The 25210-nt window shown below is 42.8% G+C and overlaps 1 protein-coding gene across 1 annotated transcript; it reads left to right on the top strand.

Annotated features, from left to right (window-relative positions):
* The first annotated feature begins 282 nt into the window (after positions 1 to 282).
* Positions 283 to 25210, top strand: LOC121622941 (tenascin-like). The gene is given in 22 exon segments (XM_041960021.1): positions 283 to 760; positions 1658 to 3284; positions 3342 to 3613; positions 3732 to 3847; positions 5703 to 5856; positions 8576 to 8845; positions 9336 to 9521; positions 9607 to 9696; positions 9913 to 10176; positions 13367 to 13642; positions 19288 to 19560; positions 19874 to 19996; positions 20685 to 20828; positions 20961 to 21080; positions 21241 to 21384; positions 21466 to 21596; positions 22049 to 22181; positions 22557 to 22708; positions 22902 to 22998; positions 23089 to 23250; positions 23835 to 23998; positions 24462 to 25210. Coding segments are annotated over 22 exon segments (5487 nt in total). The 3' UTR covers positions 24573 to 25210.

Below are 25210 nucleotides of genomic sequence, written 5' to 3' on the forward strand. Positions count from 1 at the left end.
GAAGATGCCCATCATGCTCATCATCAAATTGTCCCATTTGAAAATCTTTAAATGTTTGGGATTTTTGCTTTAAAAAATTAATTGATTCTGAAAATACTAGACAATTCACTTTCTTTACATCAATTAATCAACTAATTGTTGCAGCTCTCTGTTACAATAAATCTGCATTTGTGTGATATCTTTTATTTCTGTTTTCCAGAACCTCACCATAAACCAGGATTGGCCTTTAGTCAGAGGTTCAAACTGATCTTTATTTCACTAAATCCACATCCCACGTCCAGCATGGGTACAAGAGGCCTTCTGGGCTGCCTCCTCCTGACTGCTTTGCTCAGTTTATCAAATGCTGGTCTCGTCAAGAAAATCCTACGGCATCGACGACAGACTCTGGCTTCCCCTGAAGAACATAACGTCACCCTCCCCAGTGCGGGCAGTCCTGTGGTTTTCAACCACGTCTATAACATCAATGTCCCTGCTAGTTACCTGTGCTCAGTGAACCTGGACTCACCAGAGAGCATGCAGCTCCATCCCAAAGATGCAGCACTCTCTTCAGGCCATCCCGCCACCGAGCATACCGTCGATGAGGATAACCAGATTGTCTTCACCCACCGCATCAACATACCTCGGAAGGCCTGTGGCTGTACTGACGACTTACCTGGCCTGAAAGACCTCATGAGACGGTTGGAGATGCTTGAGGGAGAAGTTTCAGCTTTGAGAGAGCAGTGCAATGGCGACGGGACCTGCTGCAGTGCACAGGTCACAGGTAGGTGTGATTTGTCTGTCATATATGGGGTTATAGATTATAGCCAGTACAGTCAAATAAAATTAAAATACAGTCAACTTAAAATTACAATCTAAAGAATACTACATAACTAGCTGAATCTCATTCAGGATAATTTGTTCCATTCATGTGTTGAGGAGTTCTTTGGAATTCAGTGTAGGGGTGTAATGCTTCCCGCGATTCCTCAGTTACTTTAAATCGGGGCTTTGTTTGGCTCGAATGACATGCAGTTGCTGAATGTCAATGAAAGTGAGAAGTCTTCTAGTTGCTAAAATAAGCCGAGGACTCTTTCTGAATGATGCACTGTTCAAAATGGAGATTTACATTTTGGGAAATAAGCATCTTCACTTTCTCTGCAAGCATTACACTACCTCTTCCATGTATGCTGCTAAAGCCTGCAGCTGATTATCTTAGCTTAGCATAAAGACAAGAAACAGCACCCAACCAGGAAATAGTCTGACACATAACCCCACAAATCTACAACTTTAATTTTCACACTTAGATTTTTGTACAGATCAAACAAGATATAATATGATAATGAAGAAGCTTTTGTGGTGCTGCTGGACATTTTTACCTTTGGATAGAACCAGGCTAGCAGTCTCCAGTCTTTTTGCTAAGCTAGCCATCTGTTGACTGCTTTTATATTTAAGACATGAGAGAGATGTATCGATTTTCTCATCCAGCTCTCAACAAGAAAGCAAATAAGCTATGGCTTTAACAAATTCTTTAGCTTATTGTACTTAAAAATGAACAAAAAGTGAGACTGATTCGATACAATGCCACACAGATGATAATCCACAAAAGTTTCTAATTGAATGGGTAAAGCACAGAAAAGCAGAGAAAATATAAAATAAAAACGTCTTTACTTTCTTATTAAAGGTGAGGTGGGAACTAAGCCCTACTGCAACGGTCGTGGAAACTTCAGTACTGAAACCTGTGGCTGCGCATGTGAGACTGGCTGGAAGGGACCCAACTGCACCGAACCCGAGTGTCCCAATAACTGTCAGGACCAGGGCCGCTGCGTTGACGGGAAGTGCGAGTGCTTCAAGGGCTTCACCGGAGAAGACTGCACACTCGCTGTCTGCCCTGTGGACTGCGGAGCCCACGGACAGTGTGTGGGTGGTGTTTGCATTTGTTCGGACGGTTTCTTCGGAGAAGACTGCTCTGAAACCAAGTGCCTCAACAACTGCAGAGGCCGCGGCCGCTGTTACGACGGATACTGTTTGTGTGATGAACCCTGGACCGGCTTCGACTGCTCTGAACTCATCTGCCCCAAAGACTGCTTCGACCGTGGACGCTGTGTGAATGGCACCTGCTACTGCGACGAGGGATACACCGGGAAGGACTGTGGGGAACGCACCTGTCCAAACAACTGCCATGGCAACGGTTTCTGTGTAGATGGCCAGTGTGTCTGCATTGCCGGCTTCAGCGGAGAAGACTGCTCTCACCTCACCTGCCTCAACGACTGTAACGGCAGAGGCACGTGCTTCAACGGGATGTGTATCTGCGACACGGGCTACCAAGGTGAAGACTGCAGCCAGTTAGCGTGTCTCAACAACTGTAACAACAGAGGCCAATGCATAAACGGACAGTGTGCCTGCGATGTTGGTTTCCAGGGAGACGACTGCGCAGAACTTTCCTGTCCAAGCAACTGCCTGCACAGGGGACGCTGTGTTAACGGACAGTGTGTGTGCGAAGAAGGCTTCGCTGGCGAGGACTGCAGCATCAGGACCTGCCCCTCAAACTGCTACGGTCGCGGCGAGTGTATTGAGGGACATTGTGTGTGTCACGCTGGGTTCACCGGCGAGGACTGCGGTGAACTAAGCTGCCCCAACAACTGCCAGAACCGCGGCCGGTGCATCGACGGCCAGTGTGTTTGTGACGAAGGCTTCTCCGGGGAAGACTGCAGTCAGAAAGCTTGTCCCAATGACTGCCTGGCCCGCGGTTACTGTGTCAATGGCAAGTGCATCTGTCAGGAAGGCTACTCAGGAGATGATTGCTCTGTGCTTGCCTGTCCGGGTAACTGCAACAACAGGGGGCGCTGCATCAATGGAAAGTGCGCATGCGAGAATGGATATGAGGGAGAAAGCTGCACAGAGCTGAGCTGTCTGAACAACTGCCAGGACAAAGGCCGCTGCGTGAATGGTCAGTGTGTCTGTGATGAGGGATACATTGGGGAGGACTGCTCAGAAGGTAAGAAGCTCCGTTCAGTTCAGTGCAGAAACACAAAAAAAGCACTTGGCAGTTCACAAATCCTGAAACTTTCCATTTGTTAACTAGATGCACTGTGAAAGTAAGTCCAGAATGATGTAATATCCCTCTGTTCTCAAACTTCACTCACCACTTCTCCTGAGAGAAACTATTTTAGTGAATATAAAAGAGGTTTTCGGTTTGCGTATTGCTGTTGTCTGCACTTTGTTCGCTCTTTTCTGGCAGTTCTTCACACCACAACCAGATGTAGCTCTGGACTTTGCATTAGCTCTTTGTGGTGGATAATGGGTGATTGAGGGCATGAGAAACTGTCCAAGACAACACCCTCAGCAAAGTTTTTTTGCGTTTCCCTTTTTCCAGTGTCTCCTCCAAAGGACCTGACTGTTGGCGAGATCACCAGTGAGACAGTGGACCTGTCCTGGGACAACGAGATGCTGGTAACAGAGTACCTTGTGACGTATGTGCCTACCAGTCCTGGTGGTCTTCTCCAGGAGTTCATTGTGTCAGGAGACAAATCTGCTGCCACTGTCAGAGAGCTTGAACCTGGTATCGAGTACCTGATCAATGTGTACGCTGTCCTGAGCAACAAGAGGAGTGTCCCCGTCAGCGCGAGGGTCGCCACAGGTACGTCAGTCGTCTTCATGTTAGCATATTGTGAATAATCATAGAATATAACTTCATGTGGCTTACCTGTCAATGCTAATAATTGTTTTTTTGGTTGTTTTTGTTTCCATCCCTTCAGATCTTCCACAGCCAGAGGGTTTAATATTCAAATCGGTGAGAGAGACCTCAGTGGAGGTGATGTGGGACCAGCTGAGCATCCCCTTTGATGGCTGGGAAATCTATTTCCGTAACACGGTCAGTCTGCCCATCTGCTTTGAAGGATTGCCCAGGATTTTCACCAATAGGGAAAAAGTGAGGGTTGATAAGCAATGCCAGCTTATTGGAAGTCTCAGCAAAACATGGATTTATTTCAGTGCTAACCATTAAAATTGCTTTGACATCTGGAAAAACTCTCGCAAGTCTGGATGTCATAGAACTGCGGGTAAATCTGCTGCTTAGAATCCAAACCAGTAACTCTTTTGAAAGGAAATTACTGTGCCAGCTGATAAGTCTGAGGCCTTTTTTAAGTTTTGCAGTTGCTGCAGAGTTTTTAAATATGTTGTCCTTTCCTGACCTCCATGTTAATTTTGATAATGGGTTGTGAGATGTAGTTTACAATCAAACAGTTCTCTATCAGGGTCGTGTTGGTTGTCAGTCCTCTCACACATTTCCTGTGTGGTGGAAATTGACAGTTGTATCATGCATATGTGTCATCAGTGCTGAACTTATTGCATGCTCCATCGCTCCATACTCTCTGTACCTGATATCTCAGGTGTCATGGAAAGAAGAAACACACTTTTTGCTTTATTCTATCAGCAGCAAAAACTGGTCTCTAAAGTTTAAGAGAATAAAGATCAACACAGATTTCTGCTGGAGAAACTGATTATTTACACATTTCCAAAAAAAATATGACAGAATACTTCCAAAATGCAAACACATGCATACACAGTGAGAAAATACTATCCTCTAATTGAGCCTGTACTGTCACTTCATGATCTTTTTAACATTAAACTTAAGGGAATAAATATACATTTTGGAAAATACATTCATTTGCTTTCTTGTTGAGAATTAGATAAGATCGATACCACTCTTATGCCTGTACACCGAGTATGAAGCAGTAGCCAGTATCAAATACTGGAAACTGGTGGAAACCTCTAGCCTGCCTCTGTCTGAATTCAGCCTCACACTGACTACAAGACTCCAGGGAATCACTGCAGCCTGCCAATAAGTCTGATACTTAACCTCTAATAAAACTATAACTTTTTATAGTTTGCACTTCTTTGTATGGATTGAACAAACGAGATATGACATGTTAAGTAGTGAGCTTTTTAGGTGCTGTAGACAGTTTTTTGTTTTTTTTTAACTTTGTGCAGGCTCGCTGTTTATTCCAGAGTTTAGTAAGTGTTAGTTAAGCCATATCTGGGGTCCACACTCCTGTGCTTGACCACATGTTTCTGATGCAAACTGTTTTTTGTTGCTGTTTAGCTGACATAAAGAACATTACGCTATTTTTTCCGTGTGACCGGTGCGGTGCTCAGCATAGACTGTGAAAATGATGTGTTGATGGCCATATAGATGTCATACCAGCCTTTCACTACAGTTTCAATGTCTCTCCATAGAATATGTGACACACATGAGAAAAAATATCAAGTGAAGGGCAGCGATGCGTGCATTCATAATTCAGTTCATCATAATTGAAGTCTGTTATCAAAGGCAGGCTCAGAGTAGAAAGATTTGACTGGCAGTAACAGCAGTGAAGCTGCAACACTGTCTGTGTGGGCACCAGACGCTTGCTAGCCACCACAGCTGAGTTTGCAGCTATGTGCTAAGCTAAGCTAATAGACACATGCAGCATGCATGCTCTCCTCTCACTCTCTGCCAAAAAAGCAAGTTAGCATGTGTTTTGAATCTGTTCAGAATATGCCAGGACTGGTTAAACAATCTGGCATGAGAGAAATCTCAGTAGTTGAGAGTAATTACTGCTGCTGCCGTCATGAAAACATGTTCATGTGATTTCTTGCCCTAAACTGATTTTCTCAGATTAATCTGGTATCTTGTGTCCATGTCCTTAACAGGGAATTTTACATTAGTTTATTATGTGTCCTTGCAGAAAGAAGAAAATGGAAAAGTCATGAGCACCCTTCCATCATCTCAAAACCGGTTCCTCCAGTCAGGCCTCGGACCAGGACAGGAGTACGAAGTCTCCATCAACATCGTCAAAAACAACACCAGAGGACCCCAGACATCCAAAAAAGTCACTACTAGTGAGTTTCAGGCTGTAACCAACCATTTTCTTCATGCACGTATTTTTTATAGTTAACTGGTGAAATCATTTATGTCTTTAAACATCCACTTGGTATTGAGTATCCATTTCAGATGATATGCCATTTTCCTGCTCTGTCTGGCAGCTAATAATTTGGTAGGATACAAAAAACCCTTCAGTTCACTTGAGCATAGTAAAAAAAATGCATTAATGTCAAAAAGCGAAATTCCATAACGAAAAGAAGAGTAACAACAGGAAATCCCTGCTGGCTCGCCACAGTTCCATCCAACAGATTTTACCTAAAGAGTAATTACTCACACACTGAATCTCAGCCTTGCATGACCATGTTGTTCACTTTAACTAAACCTTTCTCTAAGCTCTTGTCCTCTGCTCACTCAAACTTTTATTGCAGTGTTGCTCCATACGTTACGTGGTGAAATGCTTCCAATTGCTAATGCAATCAGTATGGTGCGCCGGGCCAAGCGACTTTCGTTGTGCATGGAAAAGCCATTTAGTTCAGTCTGTGCAGATGGAATCCCAGGGCATCACACCCCTTCATTTCTGATGTCATTTATTTGTGTAGGCTGAAACTAGACACAGCTCCCAGAAATGAATGATAGAAGCAAGGTTAAACCTTTTGTACCCTTTTACCCTCAGAGGTCCTTTTAGCGCCGCCCCAAAACATAGAGAAAAGATGTCTCCTCCACATGTGGACACAGGAGATTTGTCATGTAGTAAACACAATGTCTGAGTGAAAGGGAATCACATTATATTTCATGAAAGCTTTTCCCTCGTTCATCCAAGTTATTGCTTTGTCTTATGAGAGAGCCAAGTTGAGTCTTATAAGGGTTGTTGTACATACAAAGGTTGAAAAACATGGCAGGAGTTCTTATGTTTGGTCTCAATCTTGGTCTCACACCAACAAAAACTCAGGTTTGCTTTGTGAATTTAAAAACTTTCACTTTTAGAAGCAAAATACTTTTTACAGAGACTGATTAAAGAACTTTTAAGGACCAGTGCAACATTTTTGGAAACACATTTTTTTGTGTGCTGGGAATTAGATTGGTACTACTGTCAGAGCCAGCAGCCAGATAGCTTAGCCCTTTATAACTACTGGAAGCACAGGGAAGCTAGCTTGGCTCTCTGCAAAGTTTTTAAAATCTGTTTACTGTCACCTCTACAGCTCGCTAATCACCAAGCTATGTCTTGTTTGTTTACTCCACAAACAGTATGAAGTAACCATGTATATCCTGGCTGGGCACAATTATTTCTTGTCATCACTGTGAGGTTGCCAGGCGACCAACAGAGACTTCAGGAGGCCAGTTTTCCCAGCGAAGAAATCATCCAGCATACAAACCCCTCATAAAACTCCAATTTATCATTGTATTGGACAGAACCAGGCAAGAAAGGGAGTAAGAATATTTCCCAAAATGTCAAACTATTCTGTTAATCGTTGGTTTACTTGGTAATGGTGTTCACACTGTGACTATTACTCATAGTAGTAAAATGAATAGTCAATTAACTGGATAGTTAATCAACAGAAAATGAGTTTATGTACTTTGGCACACAAGAAGTATAACCAAAGCATGGTTACTCTTTATATCAAAGTACACATAATTAACTAGTTGCTTATTAGCATGCATATAATTATTATTTTGGCTCTTTATTAGTCATTATAAAGCACTTATTAATGCCTTCTCCTGGGGGTTAGGGTTATTAGGGGTTAGGGTCTAGGGACTGTCGATCAGCAGTAAGTAGGAGGTTACTGAGAGAAAACTCCTTGTAGTTCTAGACTATGGTGTCGAGGACGTGTCTCAAAAAATCTCTCTGGTCCTCTGGGTTCTTTGAATGAAGCAATAGGAGAAGATGTTGAGTCCAAAAAATCAGTTTTATTCTAACATCAATGGAATCTGCATTTATTTTAACATCAGTAGAATGTGCAAGGTAACAGAGCTCTGGGTCTCAACTTTCCTTTCCGTGATCCACAACAGAGTTGGGTCAGTTCATGAAGTCTGACACACTATCTTTCCCTGACCCAGTATTTTTATAGACAGAACATGAGGAAATGCTGAAACAGTCGGCACCTCCTCGTTGACGTTGGGCGCTCTCTCTCCTCTTGCTTGCTCATCTTCGAGAATCCAACGTCACCGCAGCAACCTGTTTGCAAGGACAAATCTAGAGAGACAACCTTATCCCTGACGCCAACCTGTTCTATCTTAAGTCGAAGGCCCCAAGATGTCTCCCATGCCATGCCTCTATCTCAAAACCTCCTGTTCTCGGTCACACTAGCCTTAGATATACTTTGCACACAAAGAATCACTCTTGCCTAAATCATTTCTATGAATAATAAAGGAAAAACTTAAAATGGAGAAATAGAATTTCTTATTGATTATTCAGTCACACAATCCATTAGCAGAAAATAATCATAATCATAATCAGGATCATCATTAATCATCATTCATCATTAATATAAGCATATGCATGTAATTGAACTATAAGCAGAATATATGTGTGTAATCAAACAAAGTATATAAATATGACCGAAATATCCAACAATGGTCATGCAGAATAAGGCATTAATAATAAAGATTTTTATAATGAGTCAGCCCTTCTGTCTCAGTTATTTGATCATTCGTTTTGATAATGTTTCAATTTCTTTTCACTCCCTGGATGTCTCACTCATCTCACCCCTGCTTCTCTCACCTGAATTCCCACCCCAGAGATTGATGGCCCCCAGCAGGTGGAGGTGAAGGATGTGACGGACTCCTCGGCTCTGGTCAGCTGGTCTCAGCCGGTGGCTCCCATGGACAAAGTCACCATGTTTTACGGTCCCAGCTCCGACCCCTCAGATGAAACCAGAGTGGAGATCCCCCCCCCAGACAAGCAGTACAGCATTGATGGTCTGAGGCCCGACACCGAGTACAAGGTGTCGCTCATCTCCAGGAGGGGAGACATCACCAGTGACCTTGTCACCACCACATTCGTTACAGGTAGGCATGTGCTAGCTGTAACTGTGCAGCTGAAAACAACCTCAACAAATGCACAATTTATTCATGTTTGAGGAGCACTTGCTAAAACTACTATGCTTTTTTATTTTTTAAATGAAACTATATTTGTGATAAGTTTTTAAAATTTTACCACATAAAGAGGAGCCAAAGGGTTGGGTGCTGAGGAAGTCATATTGTGAGATGAACTGATCCATAATTGGTTTTGGACTTGGTATGAGTACCACTGGCCTTATCCCTTAAGTCCACATAAATAGTACAAAATGCTAGAGTGAAATCTCGCAGTATATCATACAACATTTTGCAGTATTTGTATTCATTTTGTGGTCATTTGAGATGTGCATACATGTGTTTGCATACTGTGAATTGGAGTGGCCCAGATTCCAATAATAGCCAAAATAATAGATTGAGGTATGTATGTACAAATCTAAAGCTTCAAAGTTGATTCTCTTGATATTAAATGTACTTCCCATAGCCCTGGATGCTCCGACGGACCTGCAGGCTGTGTCCCAGACAGACGACAGCATCACTTTGGAGTGGACGAACAGTCAAGCTGACGTTGGTAGCTATCGGGTGAAATACAGTCCCATCTCTGGAGCGATTCATGGCGAGGAACTGTTCCCACGAGGACCAGGAGACACCACAAAGGCTACTATCACTGGTAAGACTCAGAGGCAAAAATAAAGTAAGACCACAGAAAGCTTGTATTAAACATCCCACTTGGTAATTTTCCTCCTATCCGTCAGGGCTAATGCCGGGGACAGAGTACGGGATTGGTGTGACTGCCGTGAAGAATGAGAGAGAGAGCCTTCCTGCCACTACAAATGCAGCAACTGGTGAGAGACGCTGCCGAGCAGCTGTGCAAACAGTCGTTTTTCACACCTTCAGAAATACACAGACGGTCAAGTTTGTTGATACAAATTGGGTGACAAAATGAAACTAATGGGGGAAAAGTGATTTATGATTTGTGCTGAGCAGTGAACAGAAGTGAAGAGCGACGTAACAAAGTTTACCATCAGTCAGTTTTACACTTAATTTTTCTCTTCTGTCAGATCTCGACCCTCCCAGAGATTTCGAAGAAGTCGAGTCCACAGAGACCTCCCTCACCTTGAGGTGGCAGAAACCTCGAGCTAAGGTCGGCGCCTACAAGCTGATGCACAGCTCCAAAGATGGTCAGGTCGAGGAGGAGGAGATCCCGGCCGCAGCCACCAGCTATGTCTTGTCCAACCTGAGTCCTGGAATGAGCTACACCATCGTGTTGACTGCAGAGAGAGGTCACAAGAGGAGCACACCCGTCACCCTATCTGCATCCACAGGTGGGTAGGAGACAACTTTACAGCATACAGCACATATGCCTTCAGGAGGATAAAAAACATCAAAATATCCTTGTAATGTCCTTTAATTTCTTCAGGGCTTTAAGATACAGATTAGAAAAACTCTGATAAAAGGACTGATTATATTGAATGGTTATATTCTTCATTGTAAGGAAATCAGTATCCAGTTGGTACAGATGGTGACAAATCAAAGGAAAAATCTGAATTATTGATTGAATAAACTGGGTGCCAGGGGTCACTGAAGTATGAAAATTATGTAAATCATGTACTATAGCCTTCACAGTCAGCAGCATATCAGAACTTAACTCCTGTGGGAGATTTTGCATCAGTGTGTTAGACAACGCTCTCTGACATTATCATCAGAAGCACTACATAACAGACTCTGGAAGAGTAGTATGTGTTCCTCTGGTGGAGGTCCAGAGACAATCGATGCTTGTGGCAGCTTGTAGCAGCTCAACACCACACTAAGATGCTTTATTTTGTTTTTTCCTTTAATTTGTGACCTGTCTGTATATTACAGAGTTAAACTTAGAGGTTTGACGACTGATTTGGTGATTGGAAAAAAATCTGCAGCGAACAAACACCAAGGAAATGAGCTTGCACCTGAATGATGCTTTCTTGATTTGTGCCTTTTTGTTTTTCTTGTAGCCACTTTCACATTTTATTTAGCTGACTCAGACGACCGTGAGCCAACGACTCCTACAGGCTCGGAGGACAATGTCATTAGCTTTGTGTATTTAGACCCCTCTGAGTCCCAGTTCTCTGGGACGGAGCCTGAGGATGAGCTCGGAACGCTGACTATCTCGGGCATGACGCCTGATGGATTTGACCTCTCGTGGAAACTAAAGGCTCACAGTGTCTATGATAGTTTCACTGTAGAATATAAAGACACTCAACGATTGTGGGAAGTGAGTGAGGTCCAACTTCCTGGAGATGCCACTCGCTCTAGAATTGAAGGCCTGAAGGCATCAACAGAATATCAAATAGAACTTTATGGAATAACCAGTAGCCAGAGATCTGCCCTACTTGAAGCGGTTGCAGTCACAGGTATAATATTCTCTTTTAGACTGAATATTTATCAGAGACACTTTGTCCCGTTGGTGTTTGACAGCTTCTTCCTTCAGTGGAAATCTGTTCTGTTTCAGAGAGGTCAAAGAGTTGTTCAGGTCAGAGTAGCGATATGATTTGCATGCTGGTATTTTATTCATTGGGATGAACCCAACAGAGATTATTATACTTTCACCAAAAAACTCATTTTCACCTCATCCCATCTGTCATCTGACGAGGCTTCAGCACTGTGGCCAAATGTTGCTTCCTGAAATTCAAATACAAGAAGAAATCCATGTCCTCCATCAGCCATTACTGCCTCCAGAGACGAGGGTTGTAGCTCGCTGCCTGTCCTGATTTCTTCCTGCATTTGAGCTTTTAAATGCAACCATTTCGCTCTCAGAAAGCCTGCACCACTAATTCCATCCACATCATTCATCGTCCTGAATCCCATTTACACAATTAAAGGACTCGCAAGCTGCCTGAGAAAATTACAACATACGTCACTCGCATGTCAAACAAGTGACTCAACAGTCTGTCTTTACGACAGCAGCAACAAAACGGCTGTGCATGGCTTCACGTCCATTTGAAGACGACTGTGTACTTCCACTGTGGTGGACTACTCAGAACCTTCAAAAATTAATGGCACTGGCTCGAGTGCTATTAATGTCTTAGCTGTTGCTTGATGATATAAACTGCAGTCTTGGAAACCTTGTGGTAATAAGAGACCAGATGAAATGATGAACTCTTCACAGGAATAAGGCAGAACTTTGTGCAGGATTGTTTTTTTGATTCTCGTTTTAACCCAGTTTCTTTTTCACAGGTTCTTTTTCAGTCACCAGCAGAGCCGGTAACAAATTCATGCTTTAACCTGCTTTTATTCACTGTAGCACCAAAGCCTACCTCTCCAGATGTACTAATGCTGAGCATCAAGGATGCCCCAACACCTCCACAGTCTGCTCTGGATGCTGAAGCAGTTCAAACCCCAGATCCCCTCCACCCTCTAAACACTGCGGCTCCTTCCACTTCTGATACTGCTGTGATGAGCTCTGGGGCTGAGCCTGAAAGCTCGAGCCTGGACATATTGGGGGGCCTCACAGTCGATATTAACTCCACTAATGTAAGCCTGGCTCGGGCGGCGCCTGACGAGGCGTTTGATAGCTTATTGGTGGAGGTCAGTGCTCCGTCAGGGGCGGCACAAGCACATGTGACCCCGCTACCAGGAAGTGCGAGGGAGGCTGAAATAGAGGGCTTGTCCCCCTCTACAAATTATGATATTACGTTACAAAGGCTGGTGGAAGGGAAGCGATCTTTACCTCTCAAAGTTTTTGCTGCGACAGGTACATGGAGCAAATATTTCTTTTTGTAGGCATTCATCACAACCCATCATCATCACATCCATTTATTTTTTATGCTCTAAATATTTCAGTATAGCTGCATGTTTTTTTTTTCCAGACAGTTGATGTATTGGGTCCATTAAAAAGAGACAGATTTCAAGTTTAAAGTCATAATATTTCAAGATTTAACTCCTGATATTTGAGAGGAAAAAAGTAAGATTTTGAGAAAAATGTTGGAATTATATGAGAATAATACTAGATTAGTTCAAGATTTACTTTTATATTATGAGAAAGTTTTAATATTTCAAGATTGCAGTCATAATATCTCAAGAAGAAAAATCTAATATTTCAAAAATGTCAATTTCCTAATTAAGTCCTAATATATCAGTCACATTTCAAGAAGACTTTCTTTCCTCTTCCTTGCAAGAAGGTCTGAAACTTTGAAGATTTCAGTCATAAAATTAAATGTCCAGTGTGGAGGATTTCGAGGGCTATATTGGCAGAAATTGAATGTAATACTAATGATTATGTTTTCATTTGTGTAGAATCACCGTATCACCATTGTGTTGTCATGACCTTAGAATAAGCTCTTTATATCTTGTAATTTTTCAACATCGTTTTCATAATAGTTTGACTGTAATCGTGAAATCTGAGATATTTTACTGTGGCCCAAACACTCTGTCATCCTTTTTGCCATGAAATATGTGCCTTGAAAAGTTAAGTGAGAGTAACTTTTACAATCCATCTTGCCATTCAGTTGACCCCACTCTGATCTGTCTATCTACCAGAGGAGCTGAAGCCCATGGTGATGAACCTCACCATCTCTGACATTACATGGGACGGCTTCACTGCGTCCTGGAGCCCCACGGGTGGGGAATTTGACAGCTTTGTCATTGAGGTAACAAACTTGGAGAATTTTGCAGAGAGCCAGAACCTCACTCTGTCGGGAGGCGCTCTCAGCCTGGGCATCTCCGGGCTGAATCCCAACACCAGCTACATGGTTGGCCTGTTTGGGATGTATCAGGGCTCCTTCCTTGAACCCGTGTACACTGAAGCCACCACAGGTACCTGCAACTTGCAACGTTTTGTCCTCTAACTCTCTTCCTTCCCTTTGATTTTTAACTGTCTTTCTATTTCAGTCGGTATCTGTGAGTCACACACAGACACATGCTAGAGCCTCTGTTGTCCCACTCACAGTGGAGCGTCCACACCTCGCTGCATGAAACGACAGCAACATAATAACCTAATTTCTGTTTTGTCATCACTGTCGAACGCCCTGGCCACAGGGTACTGTACTACTTCATCTTAACCAACATGTCATGATCCATTCTTTACCCTCCAGCCACTGTTTCTGTCTAGCTGAGAGAGGGCAGGGTGATGGGCACCCGTGCCGCATCACTGAGCCAAGCAAACGCCCCTCAAATGTTCACCCTTACTCCGAACTGCTCCCTCCATCCCAGTTACCAGAGTGCATGAAGCCCCCCCCCCCTCCCCCTCTACCATCCGCTGCATCGTGGTGAGGTTTGACGCTGATGTGCTGCAATGATTGCAAAAGCAAACCGATAACTTTCACCCTCACACACCCGTCACACCATGACAGCGTGACCGTCTCATTTCATCCCATCAAACCTCATTCAGTGTATCATTGATTAACCTTGAGGGATCATTTGCCCATAGATGTGTAAGTGCTCACATGTGAGTTTTAGTGACATCTGAGTTCTGTTAGTTTGTGTGAATGACGCTGAGATCGTTCAGTTTTGTCATCAGAACATCAAAGTAAATATTCCCTATTTCCTTTTGAACTACTAGGTGGCAAATGATTAAATCTTCTTGTCATTTTCAAGGTAAAAAGCTAAAAATCTAATCTGAGGTTAACAGTAACATCACCTTGTTTTTCATCTGAATGATGCCTAAATTGTCTGCTGCACGTTTGCATCCAACTGACTTATATTTCTCATCGCATGTAAAAATCTGTTTCTATAAGTTTTTCTCCGTAGCCCTCCTATTCTGCTTTGAATTGCTCTTGTGCAACAACGTGCGGAATTGATATTGTCCTATTGTTAGCAATTCGTCCGTATGCACGAAGGACACTTTGAGCCCTATAATATTTCTTCCTACACCACATTTAACTCAACACTCAGAGTTAAATCATATAAACTTGCAGGCCAGTGTTGATCAGCCATTTACTTTGAAGGCTTTTGCGTTTTCCCCTTGCCACGTCCCATCTAATTGTCATGTTTTTGATCAAAGCAGTAGGTGTAATTGGTTTGAAATTAACTGTGCAAATTTAGGATTTCTATACAAAACGATATGCATGTATTTAATCTTTGATTGAGCTACTCAGACTGTCAGGAATTTCAAGTGGGTGGCGGTGAGTGCCCTGTCACTATTCACATTTTTATATGATAAATCAAACCAGCCAACTAGCAGTTAATTATGATTCATTCAGTATGTGTTCTGCAGAATGGTTTTTGATGATAATCTAATAATGATTTCTCTCTTTAGTGAATCAGCCAGTGGTTGGCAAGCTATATATCTCAAACTTAACGTCAGAGAGCTTTTCAATCTTCTGGAACGACACTGAAGGAGAATTTGATGGTTTTATCCTGGAGATAATTGATTCTGATTGGCTGATGGAGCCAAAGGAATTTAACATATCCCGCAATGTAAAGTCTCACGACGTCACAGGGCTCAGGCCCAGCACTGACTATGTAGCCTACCTCAATGGGATGTACAAGGGATCCCGAACAAGTGCTGTCAGTATTGTTGCATCAACAGGTATTCTTATTTTGTTTATTTGTCATTAGTCTTACAAAAAATAGGGTTTTATTTCATATTCTTCAGTTATCTGCACTGTAAAGCTAACATGGACCTATATGCATACACTGGACTTTAAAAAGAGACAAATACATGCTTTCGATTTCAATAAATGAATATATTTTATATCTTTCTCTCCCCCCCTGTAGCTGAAGAGCCTGATTTGTCCAGGCTAGTTGTTTCTAACATTACCTCAGACAGATTTTCTCTGTCGTGGCGGACAGGAGAGAAGGCTTTTGATAACTTTATAGTAGAAGTCAGAGAGTCTGCTTTGCCCTCGCAGGCAATTGGGCGCGCTCTGCCAGGAGACGTGCGCTCCACAGTCATGGCTGGGCTCAAAGCGAGCACAAGCTACAATATAAAGCTGTATGCCAGCGCTGGTGGCCAGAACACACAGCCCCTATATGACGTAGCTACAACAGGTATCACATTACATGCATTTTTTGACACTGCATGTACAGACCACATTGTGATTTACCAGCACAGCATAACTGAATGGCCATGTTCTTTTTCTGTTCAGAGGATGTCCCACAGTTGGGGACCATAGCTGCTTCATCTGTGAGCCCACATAACCTCAGCTTGTCCTGGAGCACAGTGTCGGGCCACTTTGATGGCTTTGTTGTCCGGGTCAGTGACCCTGAGCAGCAGTCTGATACGCTGGAGTTCAGACTGCCTGGTGAAGCCCGTAACATTACGATTTCTAACCTGATGGATGCCACAGGCTATGATATTGAACTGTATGGTATCTCTCATGGGCGCCACACTCCCTCTGTGTTAGCCCACACCATCACAGGTACTACGTATTTTACTCATGTCTTAAACTCTCATCACTTGTAGTGGCTAGTTTTTACATCTAGACTTCTAATGGTAGCTTTTGGGCAAGTTTGTCTCCTGCTTTCAGCTTTATTTACCAGAATAATTGTTCAAAATGCATTGAAACGTAAAACACTTTTTTCTTATCAGCAGGTCTAGAGCCTGAAATGCATTAAAGGCAAATTTGGCACGCATCATTAGGAGCTGCTGCTTTCACAATCTGGTAGCATTTTTGAGACATGAAATCATTTGTTTTTTTTAACCCCAAAGAGGTCAGACATGGATGTTAAGTAAGTTTTTTTTTTTTTTCCTCATTCTTTATCTTGTTCCATTAGAGAGCAACCACCTATTGTTAAAAGCTTCAACACAATATTAAAACTTTAGTTTCTATATGCTGTAAATTTTATGTTATCTCATACTGGCTGCAGTGTCAGATGGCTGGTATAAGAAGTATGATAATAAAGACAGTGGTGGGGGAAAAAAAAACATTTTCTTAGAAAAAAGTAGCAAAACCACACTGTAAAAATACTCTGTTACAAGTAAAAGTCCTGCATTCAAAAAATGTTACCAAAAGTTAAAGTCCTCATTATGCAGGATGGCATAATATCATAATATCATCATATAATTGTAGATACATTAATGTGTAAATGTCACTTTAATATTGAAAATATTAATATTAATATTGAAATACTCAAGTAAAGTACCTCCAAGCTTTTACAAACACCAATTTAAATGTCAGACTACATCAGATTTTTAATTTGGGTTAAAGGTAGAATTGCATGAAGGTGCAGTACCAAGAACGGCCACTAGATGTTTGTGTTGAGTTCTATTCAGAAATGCCAGTTGCTACGTCAAGTTTTCGTCTTCACGTCTTGTTATGAACAAGATGTTCATCCTCTGCCTTTCTGTGATAGATTCCAGCTGTGGTTGTAGCTCCAGACTGTAAACTCAAATCCAAGCTTCAATCTGTCCCTTTAGAAACCTTTGGGTGAGGAAAGAGAGGTTACATACACTATTTCTACAATCTGTTGCAGAAGTACCTGAAGCACTATGATGCATGCCAGATTTGCCTTTAAAGTGATTTGGCCTGAAAACTTTGGAGATACTCAGATCAGATGTTTCCACTTTAAATGTGGGGACAACTTTCCTCTTTATCACCTCACAGGAACAACAGATTTTATGATTTGCTTTTGCAACAATTGCACCCTTGGTTGTTCACTCTTGTTCCTCCTCCCACATGTGTTCCCTCTCACAAAAAAAAAAACCCATCAAACCCACCCCCCTTCCAGCTCCTTTGCCTAAAGTGGAAAACTTGACCATTTCCAACATAACCCCCTACGGCTTCCGTGTGTCGTGGGAGGTGAAGCAGCAGCTGCAGCAGGAGGAAGTAGCCCCCTCTAGTGGCAGCTTCAGCCGTTTTCACATAGTGGTGACAGACTCTGGCTGGCTGCTGGAGCCTCAGGAGTTCACTGTGCCAGGAAACCAAAGTCACCTGGACATCTGGGGCCTCATCACCGGCATAGGCTATGAGGTCAGGCTGACCGGGGTGTCAGAGTCAGGGCTTCTCTCTCGGCCTTTGACTACAGTGGCTGTGACAGGTACCACTCACAGTGCACTGCAAGGCCCCTCGTCTTACTAAAAAGTGCAGTTCTTTGTGTTGTTGCAACTACTGTACATACACCGATCAGCCACGACATTAAACCCACCTGCCTAATACTGTGCAAGTCCCAACGAGGCATGGACACAGGACTTCTGAAGGTGTCCTGTGCTGTCTGGCACCAAGATGTTCACAGCAGATCCTTTAAGTCTTGTAAATTGTGAGGTGGGGCCACCGTGGATCAGGCTTGTTCCAGCACATATGGGGAATATGGAGGCCAAGTCAACACTTTGAACTGTCGTGTTTCTCCGACCATTCCTGAACAGTTCTTGCAGTGTTGTAGGACAGAACATTGCATCCTAGCAAGATCATCACTTCACCTGTCAGTGGTTTTAATAATTGGGCTGATCGGTGTATATGATCATAAAACTTTACGATCCAAGCCTGAAATTTCACTATCACAACCTGGCCAGGTGTATAAATGGAGTAATTCTTTGATATGCAGTTTTTTTGTATCATAATTTTGAATAATAGAAGCAGCCTTTAATATATCATTTAACAAAATCAGCCTGAGAATTGACCCATTTTTGTGGATGCCATGTTTGGATGGTGAGGCTTCAGCTCAGTATTGTAACCTAACGCTAACTCAGATTTATAACAACTCTTTTCCAGAATGAGCTCACTTGTCTTCTGTTTTAAGCATTTTCTCGGTATGCAGCTTCACCGCCGGGAGGAAGAGATGTGGATCTCCCGTCTGTTTCTTCTCCCCTCCAAAATATGAGCAAGCATATTTGTTTGTTTTCATATTTTAAAATGTGTTTTCCTGCAGCCTTCTTACCGCAGATGTCTGTGGACGTAATACGACGTACCGTATCATGTCCACGGACGTCTTTAAAGTTCCTTTCACCACGCTGTTACCTTTTCATGCCGGTTCCTCGATCTGGCTAGAACCACAGAATAAAAGAAAAGGAGCAGAAGTAGGAAAACACTGATAAATCAACGAGACATTTTGAGCATGAGATGTCAGTTGATCCCGTTTGTTGTCTCATTGTCTTTGAATGCACTGAATGCATCGAGGCTGGCCTTGAGGACGCATGGGGACCTCAGCTCAACCGGTGTTTGCTGAAATCCGTCCAACGGCTCCACTGGAGCCTTTTTCAGAATGTCAAACCGTTCGCTGATATAAATGCACATTTACACAAAGCATCTTGTCTTAAATTCACCCAAACTTGCGCCTTCATGTCCCGCGTGCTGTGTTTTTGACTGATTTACACTAACGGACGCCTGAGCATGGCAGATCAGAGGTGGTGGACAACAAGGCCTTCAGGCTGGACTCTAACACCTGTCTGCCACCTGGAAACCTTCTTGCCTGATTGCTGACTTCTTCCAAACTGATGTCTTTGGCCACCTCTCAGAAGCTGATGAGTATTGCTGGGAAAACACCAAACCCTCTGCAACGTTATGTCTCTGTTGTCCAACCAGAGGCTGAGCCGGAGGTGGAGCATCTCTTTGTCTCCGACATCGCGGCCGACAGTTTCCGCCTGTCGTGGACTTCTGATGAAGACATATTTGACAGATTTGTGATTAAAATAAGAGACAGCAAAAGATTAGCCCACCCCCAAGAGTACAGCGTCCGTGGCGACGAACGCACCAAAGTTTTAACTGGACTCATGAGTGGCACTGAGTATGAAATCGAGCTCTATGGTGTCACATTGGACCAACGCTCCCAACCGATAACTGGGGTTGCTCAGACAGGTATATGAAAAACACTGCCGAGTGTGCAGTTTTATACTAACCACTAAACTCTGAGTTTCTGGTGTGACGTCTGCTGTCAGAGCTGAACTCACAGTCCCACTAATCATCTTTATTTGTCTGGTTTAGGCTTACCTCCAGGTCTGACTCTAATGGAAAATGATCTTTTGGGAAACATATATTCTGTAGTTTAATTTGGATCCTCCGAGCTCATAGTTCTCATTTTTTCGTGCTATTTCGTTGGCCGTATTTTCTTCGCTTTAATTCAGCTTTTTTTCTGCTTTCCTGTTGCGCATATTCTTTTGCACTTTGCTAGGCCTGAGCACTCCAAGGGGACTTCACTTCTCTGAAGTGACTGACTCCTCAGCTGTAGTTCACTGGTCCATGCCTCACACTCCAGTGGACAGCTATCGAATCACCTATGTGCCCTTCGAAGGCGGTAAGAGGTTATCGTGTTGTTGTAGTTTACTGCAGGCTTTTATTCTGTTCTAATTTAGATCAACATTTGAATGTAGTTACATAGTTTAGTTTTGGTTGGTTTATAATTCAATAAATATTTGAATTATGGTTTAGTTTAAGTAAATTTAGCCTCACTAGTGTCATGGCTGTTAGTGATGGCAGTGTTGGTCCTCCAGTCAGTCATTTTGATCTTTTTTTGAATGAAATATCTTAACAGACGGGTTGTTATGAAATATGTGCAGACTCTCGTGATAGCGCCACCATGAGGTTGGCATCTTTATTTTTTAAATTTAGTACATGCATGTTCATATCGGGTCTTTTTTGTTGTTTTTTTTTTTGTCTTCTTTATTTTCAGTGCTAATTGGCAAATGTTAGCAGGCTGACATGCTAAATAACGTTGTCAGCAAGTTAACATTATCTTGAGCAAATAATAGCATGCTGATGTTAGCATTTTAGTCAGATCACCAGTGTTTAGACACAGCCGCACACAGCTGTAAACTCTTAGTCTTGCTTGCTGCCCATCACAAATTGAGTTTATCACACATGACGATAAAAATAAGAAGTACCAGGTAGACTTGAAGTTATAGTAGAGCTCATTTCTGGAGGATGCAGTGAAAACAGGTAGATTTTTAGTGCAGGACTCACATTTTGTTCGCTTTCCTCCACAGGAAGTCCGATGACGTTGACTGTGGACGGCAGCGTGTTCGAGGCTTTGCTGCCCAACATGATCCCCGGCAAAATGTACCAAGTGACTGTGAGTTCTGTGAAGGGCCTGGAGGAGAGTGACCCCAGCACTGATACTGTAACCACAGGTTGGCGTTCTTCTTCTTCTCTTGCACAACACTCTTCAGTCCTCCTGAGCTGTAATGATGCTGGGGGCAGTTCGTAGAAAATGAAATTGAAGCCGTTTCTCTTGACGCTGTGTTCCCGTTTGTGGCCTTTAGCTTTGGACAGGCCTCGGGGTCTGACCGCAGTCAATGTCACCGACGTCTCAGCCCTGTTGCTGTGGCAACCGTCTGCGGCCACGGTCGATGGCTACGTCATTACTTACAGTGCTGATTCAGGTGTGTTTCTGTTTACAGTGTTATTTATCTGCGTTAGCCCTTGATTCTCTTTAAAAGAGACATTTCTGTTCTCATTCTTCACATTCACAGTCTCATAGTGTGCATGAGTGACTTTGATTGTGTGTTTGATTTATTGATGCGGGTGTGCCTTGCCTTGCAGTGTCCCCCATGGTGGAGCATGTTTCTGGGAACACAGTGGAGTTTGAGATGGGCTCCCTGGTTCCAGGAACACACTACACAGTTGGAGTACATGCTATGAAAGAAGCTCAGAGGAGCGACTCTGCTGTGACTGAGTTCACCACAGGTAGAAGCTACTCTTCTGTTGATTCTTGTACGTTTTGTAGCTGCAGTGCCTTTAATCCACAGCGTGATGTTGTATTTTCAGACGTGGACCCTCCTCGTGATCTGACTGCTATTAACATCCAAACTGACAGTGCGACTCTCACCTGGAAACCTCCGCAGGCTGCTGTCACTGGTTACACACTCAGCTTCTCCTCTGCTGATGGTATAATCAGGGTATGTACAAAAAACAGAGACCGCCTGAACTCACGGTGACTGACAACCAAACGACTGTAGTTCAGATATTTAAATCCTACCAAGGTGGATTCTTACATCGTGTGATCTCTTGTGATCTCAGCTGCCTTGCGAGCTAAACAGAGAATGACAGCTCTGAACTTTCTTTCTGGTGCATTCAAGGACTCTCGGACAGCAGAGTTCTGTCTTTGAAGTCTAACTTTTCTGCACAAGAAATTACCAAATTCACATATGTTTTACATTGTCCGTGTTTTTTTTTGTTACGGTTTGTCTTCTAACAAACAAATGCAAAAACATAAAAATATTTTTATTCCTTTGGATTAACATGTTTCCAGTGTCTTCTAGTTTAGTTGTAATGTTTTTGTAGTGAAACCTCCAGAGTCGTCTCGCTCTTTGTAAATACTTTGTGTTTGTATGTTTGTGGATGGATTCAGGAAGTGGTGCTAAGCCCCACAGCGTCCTCTTATAGCATGGCTCAGCTAACTGGCTCTACTGAGTACAGTGTCAGACTGCAGGCCATCGCTGGAGCCCAGAGGAGTCGTCACGTCAACGCCGTCTTCACCACCAGTAAGGACGGAAACACACATTTTAAGCACGCATTTAATCATTTGTGCGGATTGCGTAAAATTTACTAGACTTGCTGGTATTTTTTAGCCACGAAGGGTCCAGATGCGCGTTAGAAAGACGACTTCTTCTAACGCAGATTCCTTTCAGTTAACGTGATACTGCAGTCAGATCACCTTTGCTTATTTTTCATTCTGTCTGAGCTGCTCCCAAAGGATTCAATTTTCACTTTCTTTCCTCTTTCAAAACCTTCTTTTCTTTCCAAAGTTCTTCCCCTCTCATGACACTGTACACTCCATCCGCTTTTTTTATGCAACGGAGATGAAGATGAAGCAACTGTGTCATCTAAGATGATTTCTATTTAATATGTGCTTCTAGTTGGACAGTTGTACAGACACCCTAAGGACTGTGCTCAGATTTTACTGAATGGAGAGACGACCTCTGGTCTGTACACCATCTACGTGGGAGGAGAGGAGAGCCAGCCCATCCAGGTTTACTGTGACATGACCACAGATGGCGGAGGATGGATGGTGAGTAAATCAACCTGCTGGAATCCAATTAAAGGCAGCTTTGAAACCATAACTCACATCGAATCGGATGTGATCGCACAAGTTATGCGACGGCTGTTTTCCTAATGATGGACGGCACCGCCGTGACCTCGGCCGCGCTTGTTATGATCGTTGTGAAGCTGTTGTGACACTCATGAAAGTCAGTCCTCTTCAGGTTTTCCTCAGACGCCAGAATGGAAAGCTGGAATTCTACAGGAACTGGAAGAACTACACTGCTGGCTTTGGAAACATGAATAATGAGTTCTGGCTGGGTAAGAGCACTCGTCTTCTCGTCTTATTCACTCCGCCTCTCGGTCTCTTACTCGCTGCCTTCCCTATTCACACATATTAAATTATTACAGGTCTCTCCAACCTCCATAAAATCACAAATTCTGGCCATTATGAGCTGCGGGTGGACTTGAGGGACAACGGGGAATCGGCCTACGCTCAGTACGACAAGCTGACAATTGCAGAGCCGAGAACACGCTACAAAATCTACATAGGAGCGTATAGTGGAACAGCAGGTGGGTATACATTTAAGGATTAGATGGACATTTTGAGAATGACTCACTACAAAAATCCCTTTTGGGTTCCAGGCTCCTGACAGCAACTTCCATCAGCATCTGCTTTTTTAAATATATAGTTTATGTCCATAGAACTGCAATAGTTTGAGTAATCCTGATTAGAAAGGGTATTTGCTAAAGGACACGCTGCACTTTGCTTTATTGCATTTTTAAATAGACATGTAGGCGCTTTGCTTAGATGGCATTTTTTCTGAATGAATATCTCAATGTTTGCATTTTGCATCATTTGTTTAGCAGTTACTACCTTAAAGGAATAGTTTGACATTTGGGGACCAGTAGTAAACAACACTATTCTCATGTCTGTGTGCTATATTAAGCCACAGCTCGGCAGCAGGTTAGCTTAGCTTAGCTTTAAAGAATGGAAACGTGTAGAAGCAGCTAGCATGACTCAATCCAGAGCTAACTGAATCCATCTACTAAAGCTCACTAATTAACACTGACAGGTTTGCTTCAGGCTTGTCTTGAACAAGCTCACACGTTCACATGCATGAACCTGTGAGCTTTACTGTCGATATGTTTACCAGGTGACTCCATGACGTACCACCAGGGCCGACCCTTCTCCACCTACGACAATGATAATGATATCGCAGTCACCAACTGCGCCTTGTCCTACAAAGGCGCTTTCTGGTATAAAAACTGTCACCGTGTCAACCTGATGGGGAAGTACGGGGACAACAGTCACAGTAAGGTATGTACAGTTGAGATCCATTTCACAAAATTATTAAAAACAACTTGAATTTTCATTGGCAGAAGATTTACAGGATTCATCGATAACAAACAAACTTTCTGGGACATTAATTCACGTCTTACAGCCCTGTTGATTTGTTTTATTCTGAGTCTTGTATAACATAATTTTTCCCATTTTTCTTCCACTTGTGCTTCTTGCAGTCAGTTTGTATATTAAGAAAAGTTATTCAACGATTGTTCACCCAAAAAAATATCTTTTGCTTTTCATCACGCTTTCCTCAGAGATGAAGTACAACTAATGAAGACCTTATATCCTAGTATTTGTTGTAACACTTTACATAACTTTTCCCAAAACTTGTGAGTGATCTACATCAGATATTCCACTCTCTCCAACATTATGTAACTCTGATGTGTTAGATCTCTCACTGCCTCTTTCCCATCACTTGTATTCTGTTTTTCCACAGGGGATCAACTGGTTCCACTGGAAGGGCCACGAACACTCAATTGAATTTGCAGAGATGAAGATTAGGCCAGCCAACTTCAGAAACTTTGAGAGCAGGAAAAAGCGATCATAGACTCGCGAACCCGCCCTCGCCTACACCTCATCTCCGCCCTCCCACAGCCTCGTCAGCAGTCATGAACTTCCTCAGACCTTTCTCTAAAATACACACAAACGAAGACAATCTGCCTGTAAGAAATGAGCCTGGTAACGTTACACCAAAGGATCAATTAGCCGTTTATTTTGTGTGTGTAGAAATCCCGATTTGACACTGTTGTATGTGTGATTATATTTCTGCGTTCCAGAAGAAAGAAAGTAGAGATGAGTTGGATGAGCGCACGTGGACATACAGTACAAGTGTTATTGGGACCAAACATCTGTAATGATATGATGATTAACTGTAAAATTGTGTAAATGGATCCACTGAATCAGTAACATGTCAAAGGCACATAGCCAGAAGGCGTCAGACCTCTCACATCCCTGAAAGTGATGGAAAGTTTGAATTAGTCCAATTCCTCCATCTTAAACTGAGTTATTGACAAGGATAAATTGTATAAAATGACACATCCTAACATAGAATGAAGTCTGTGAAATGTCACGTATGTTTTTACTGTACAACCAAAAGACGGCTCGCGTTTGGAAGCCGATAACACCATTGAATTCATATTTAAATGTTGCTTTACTTCTTTTGATAGAAAAAAAAATCTGATGCTC

This window comes from Chelmon rostratus, chromosome 19 (genome assembly GCF_017976325.1).
Source record: "Chelmon rostratus isolate fCheRos1 chromosome 19, fCheRos1.pri, whole genome shotgun sequence".
Classification (NCBI taxonomy): Eukaryota; Metazoa; Chordata; class Actinopteri; order Chaetodontiformes; family Chaetodontidae; genus Chelmon; species Chelmon rostratus.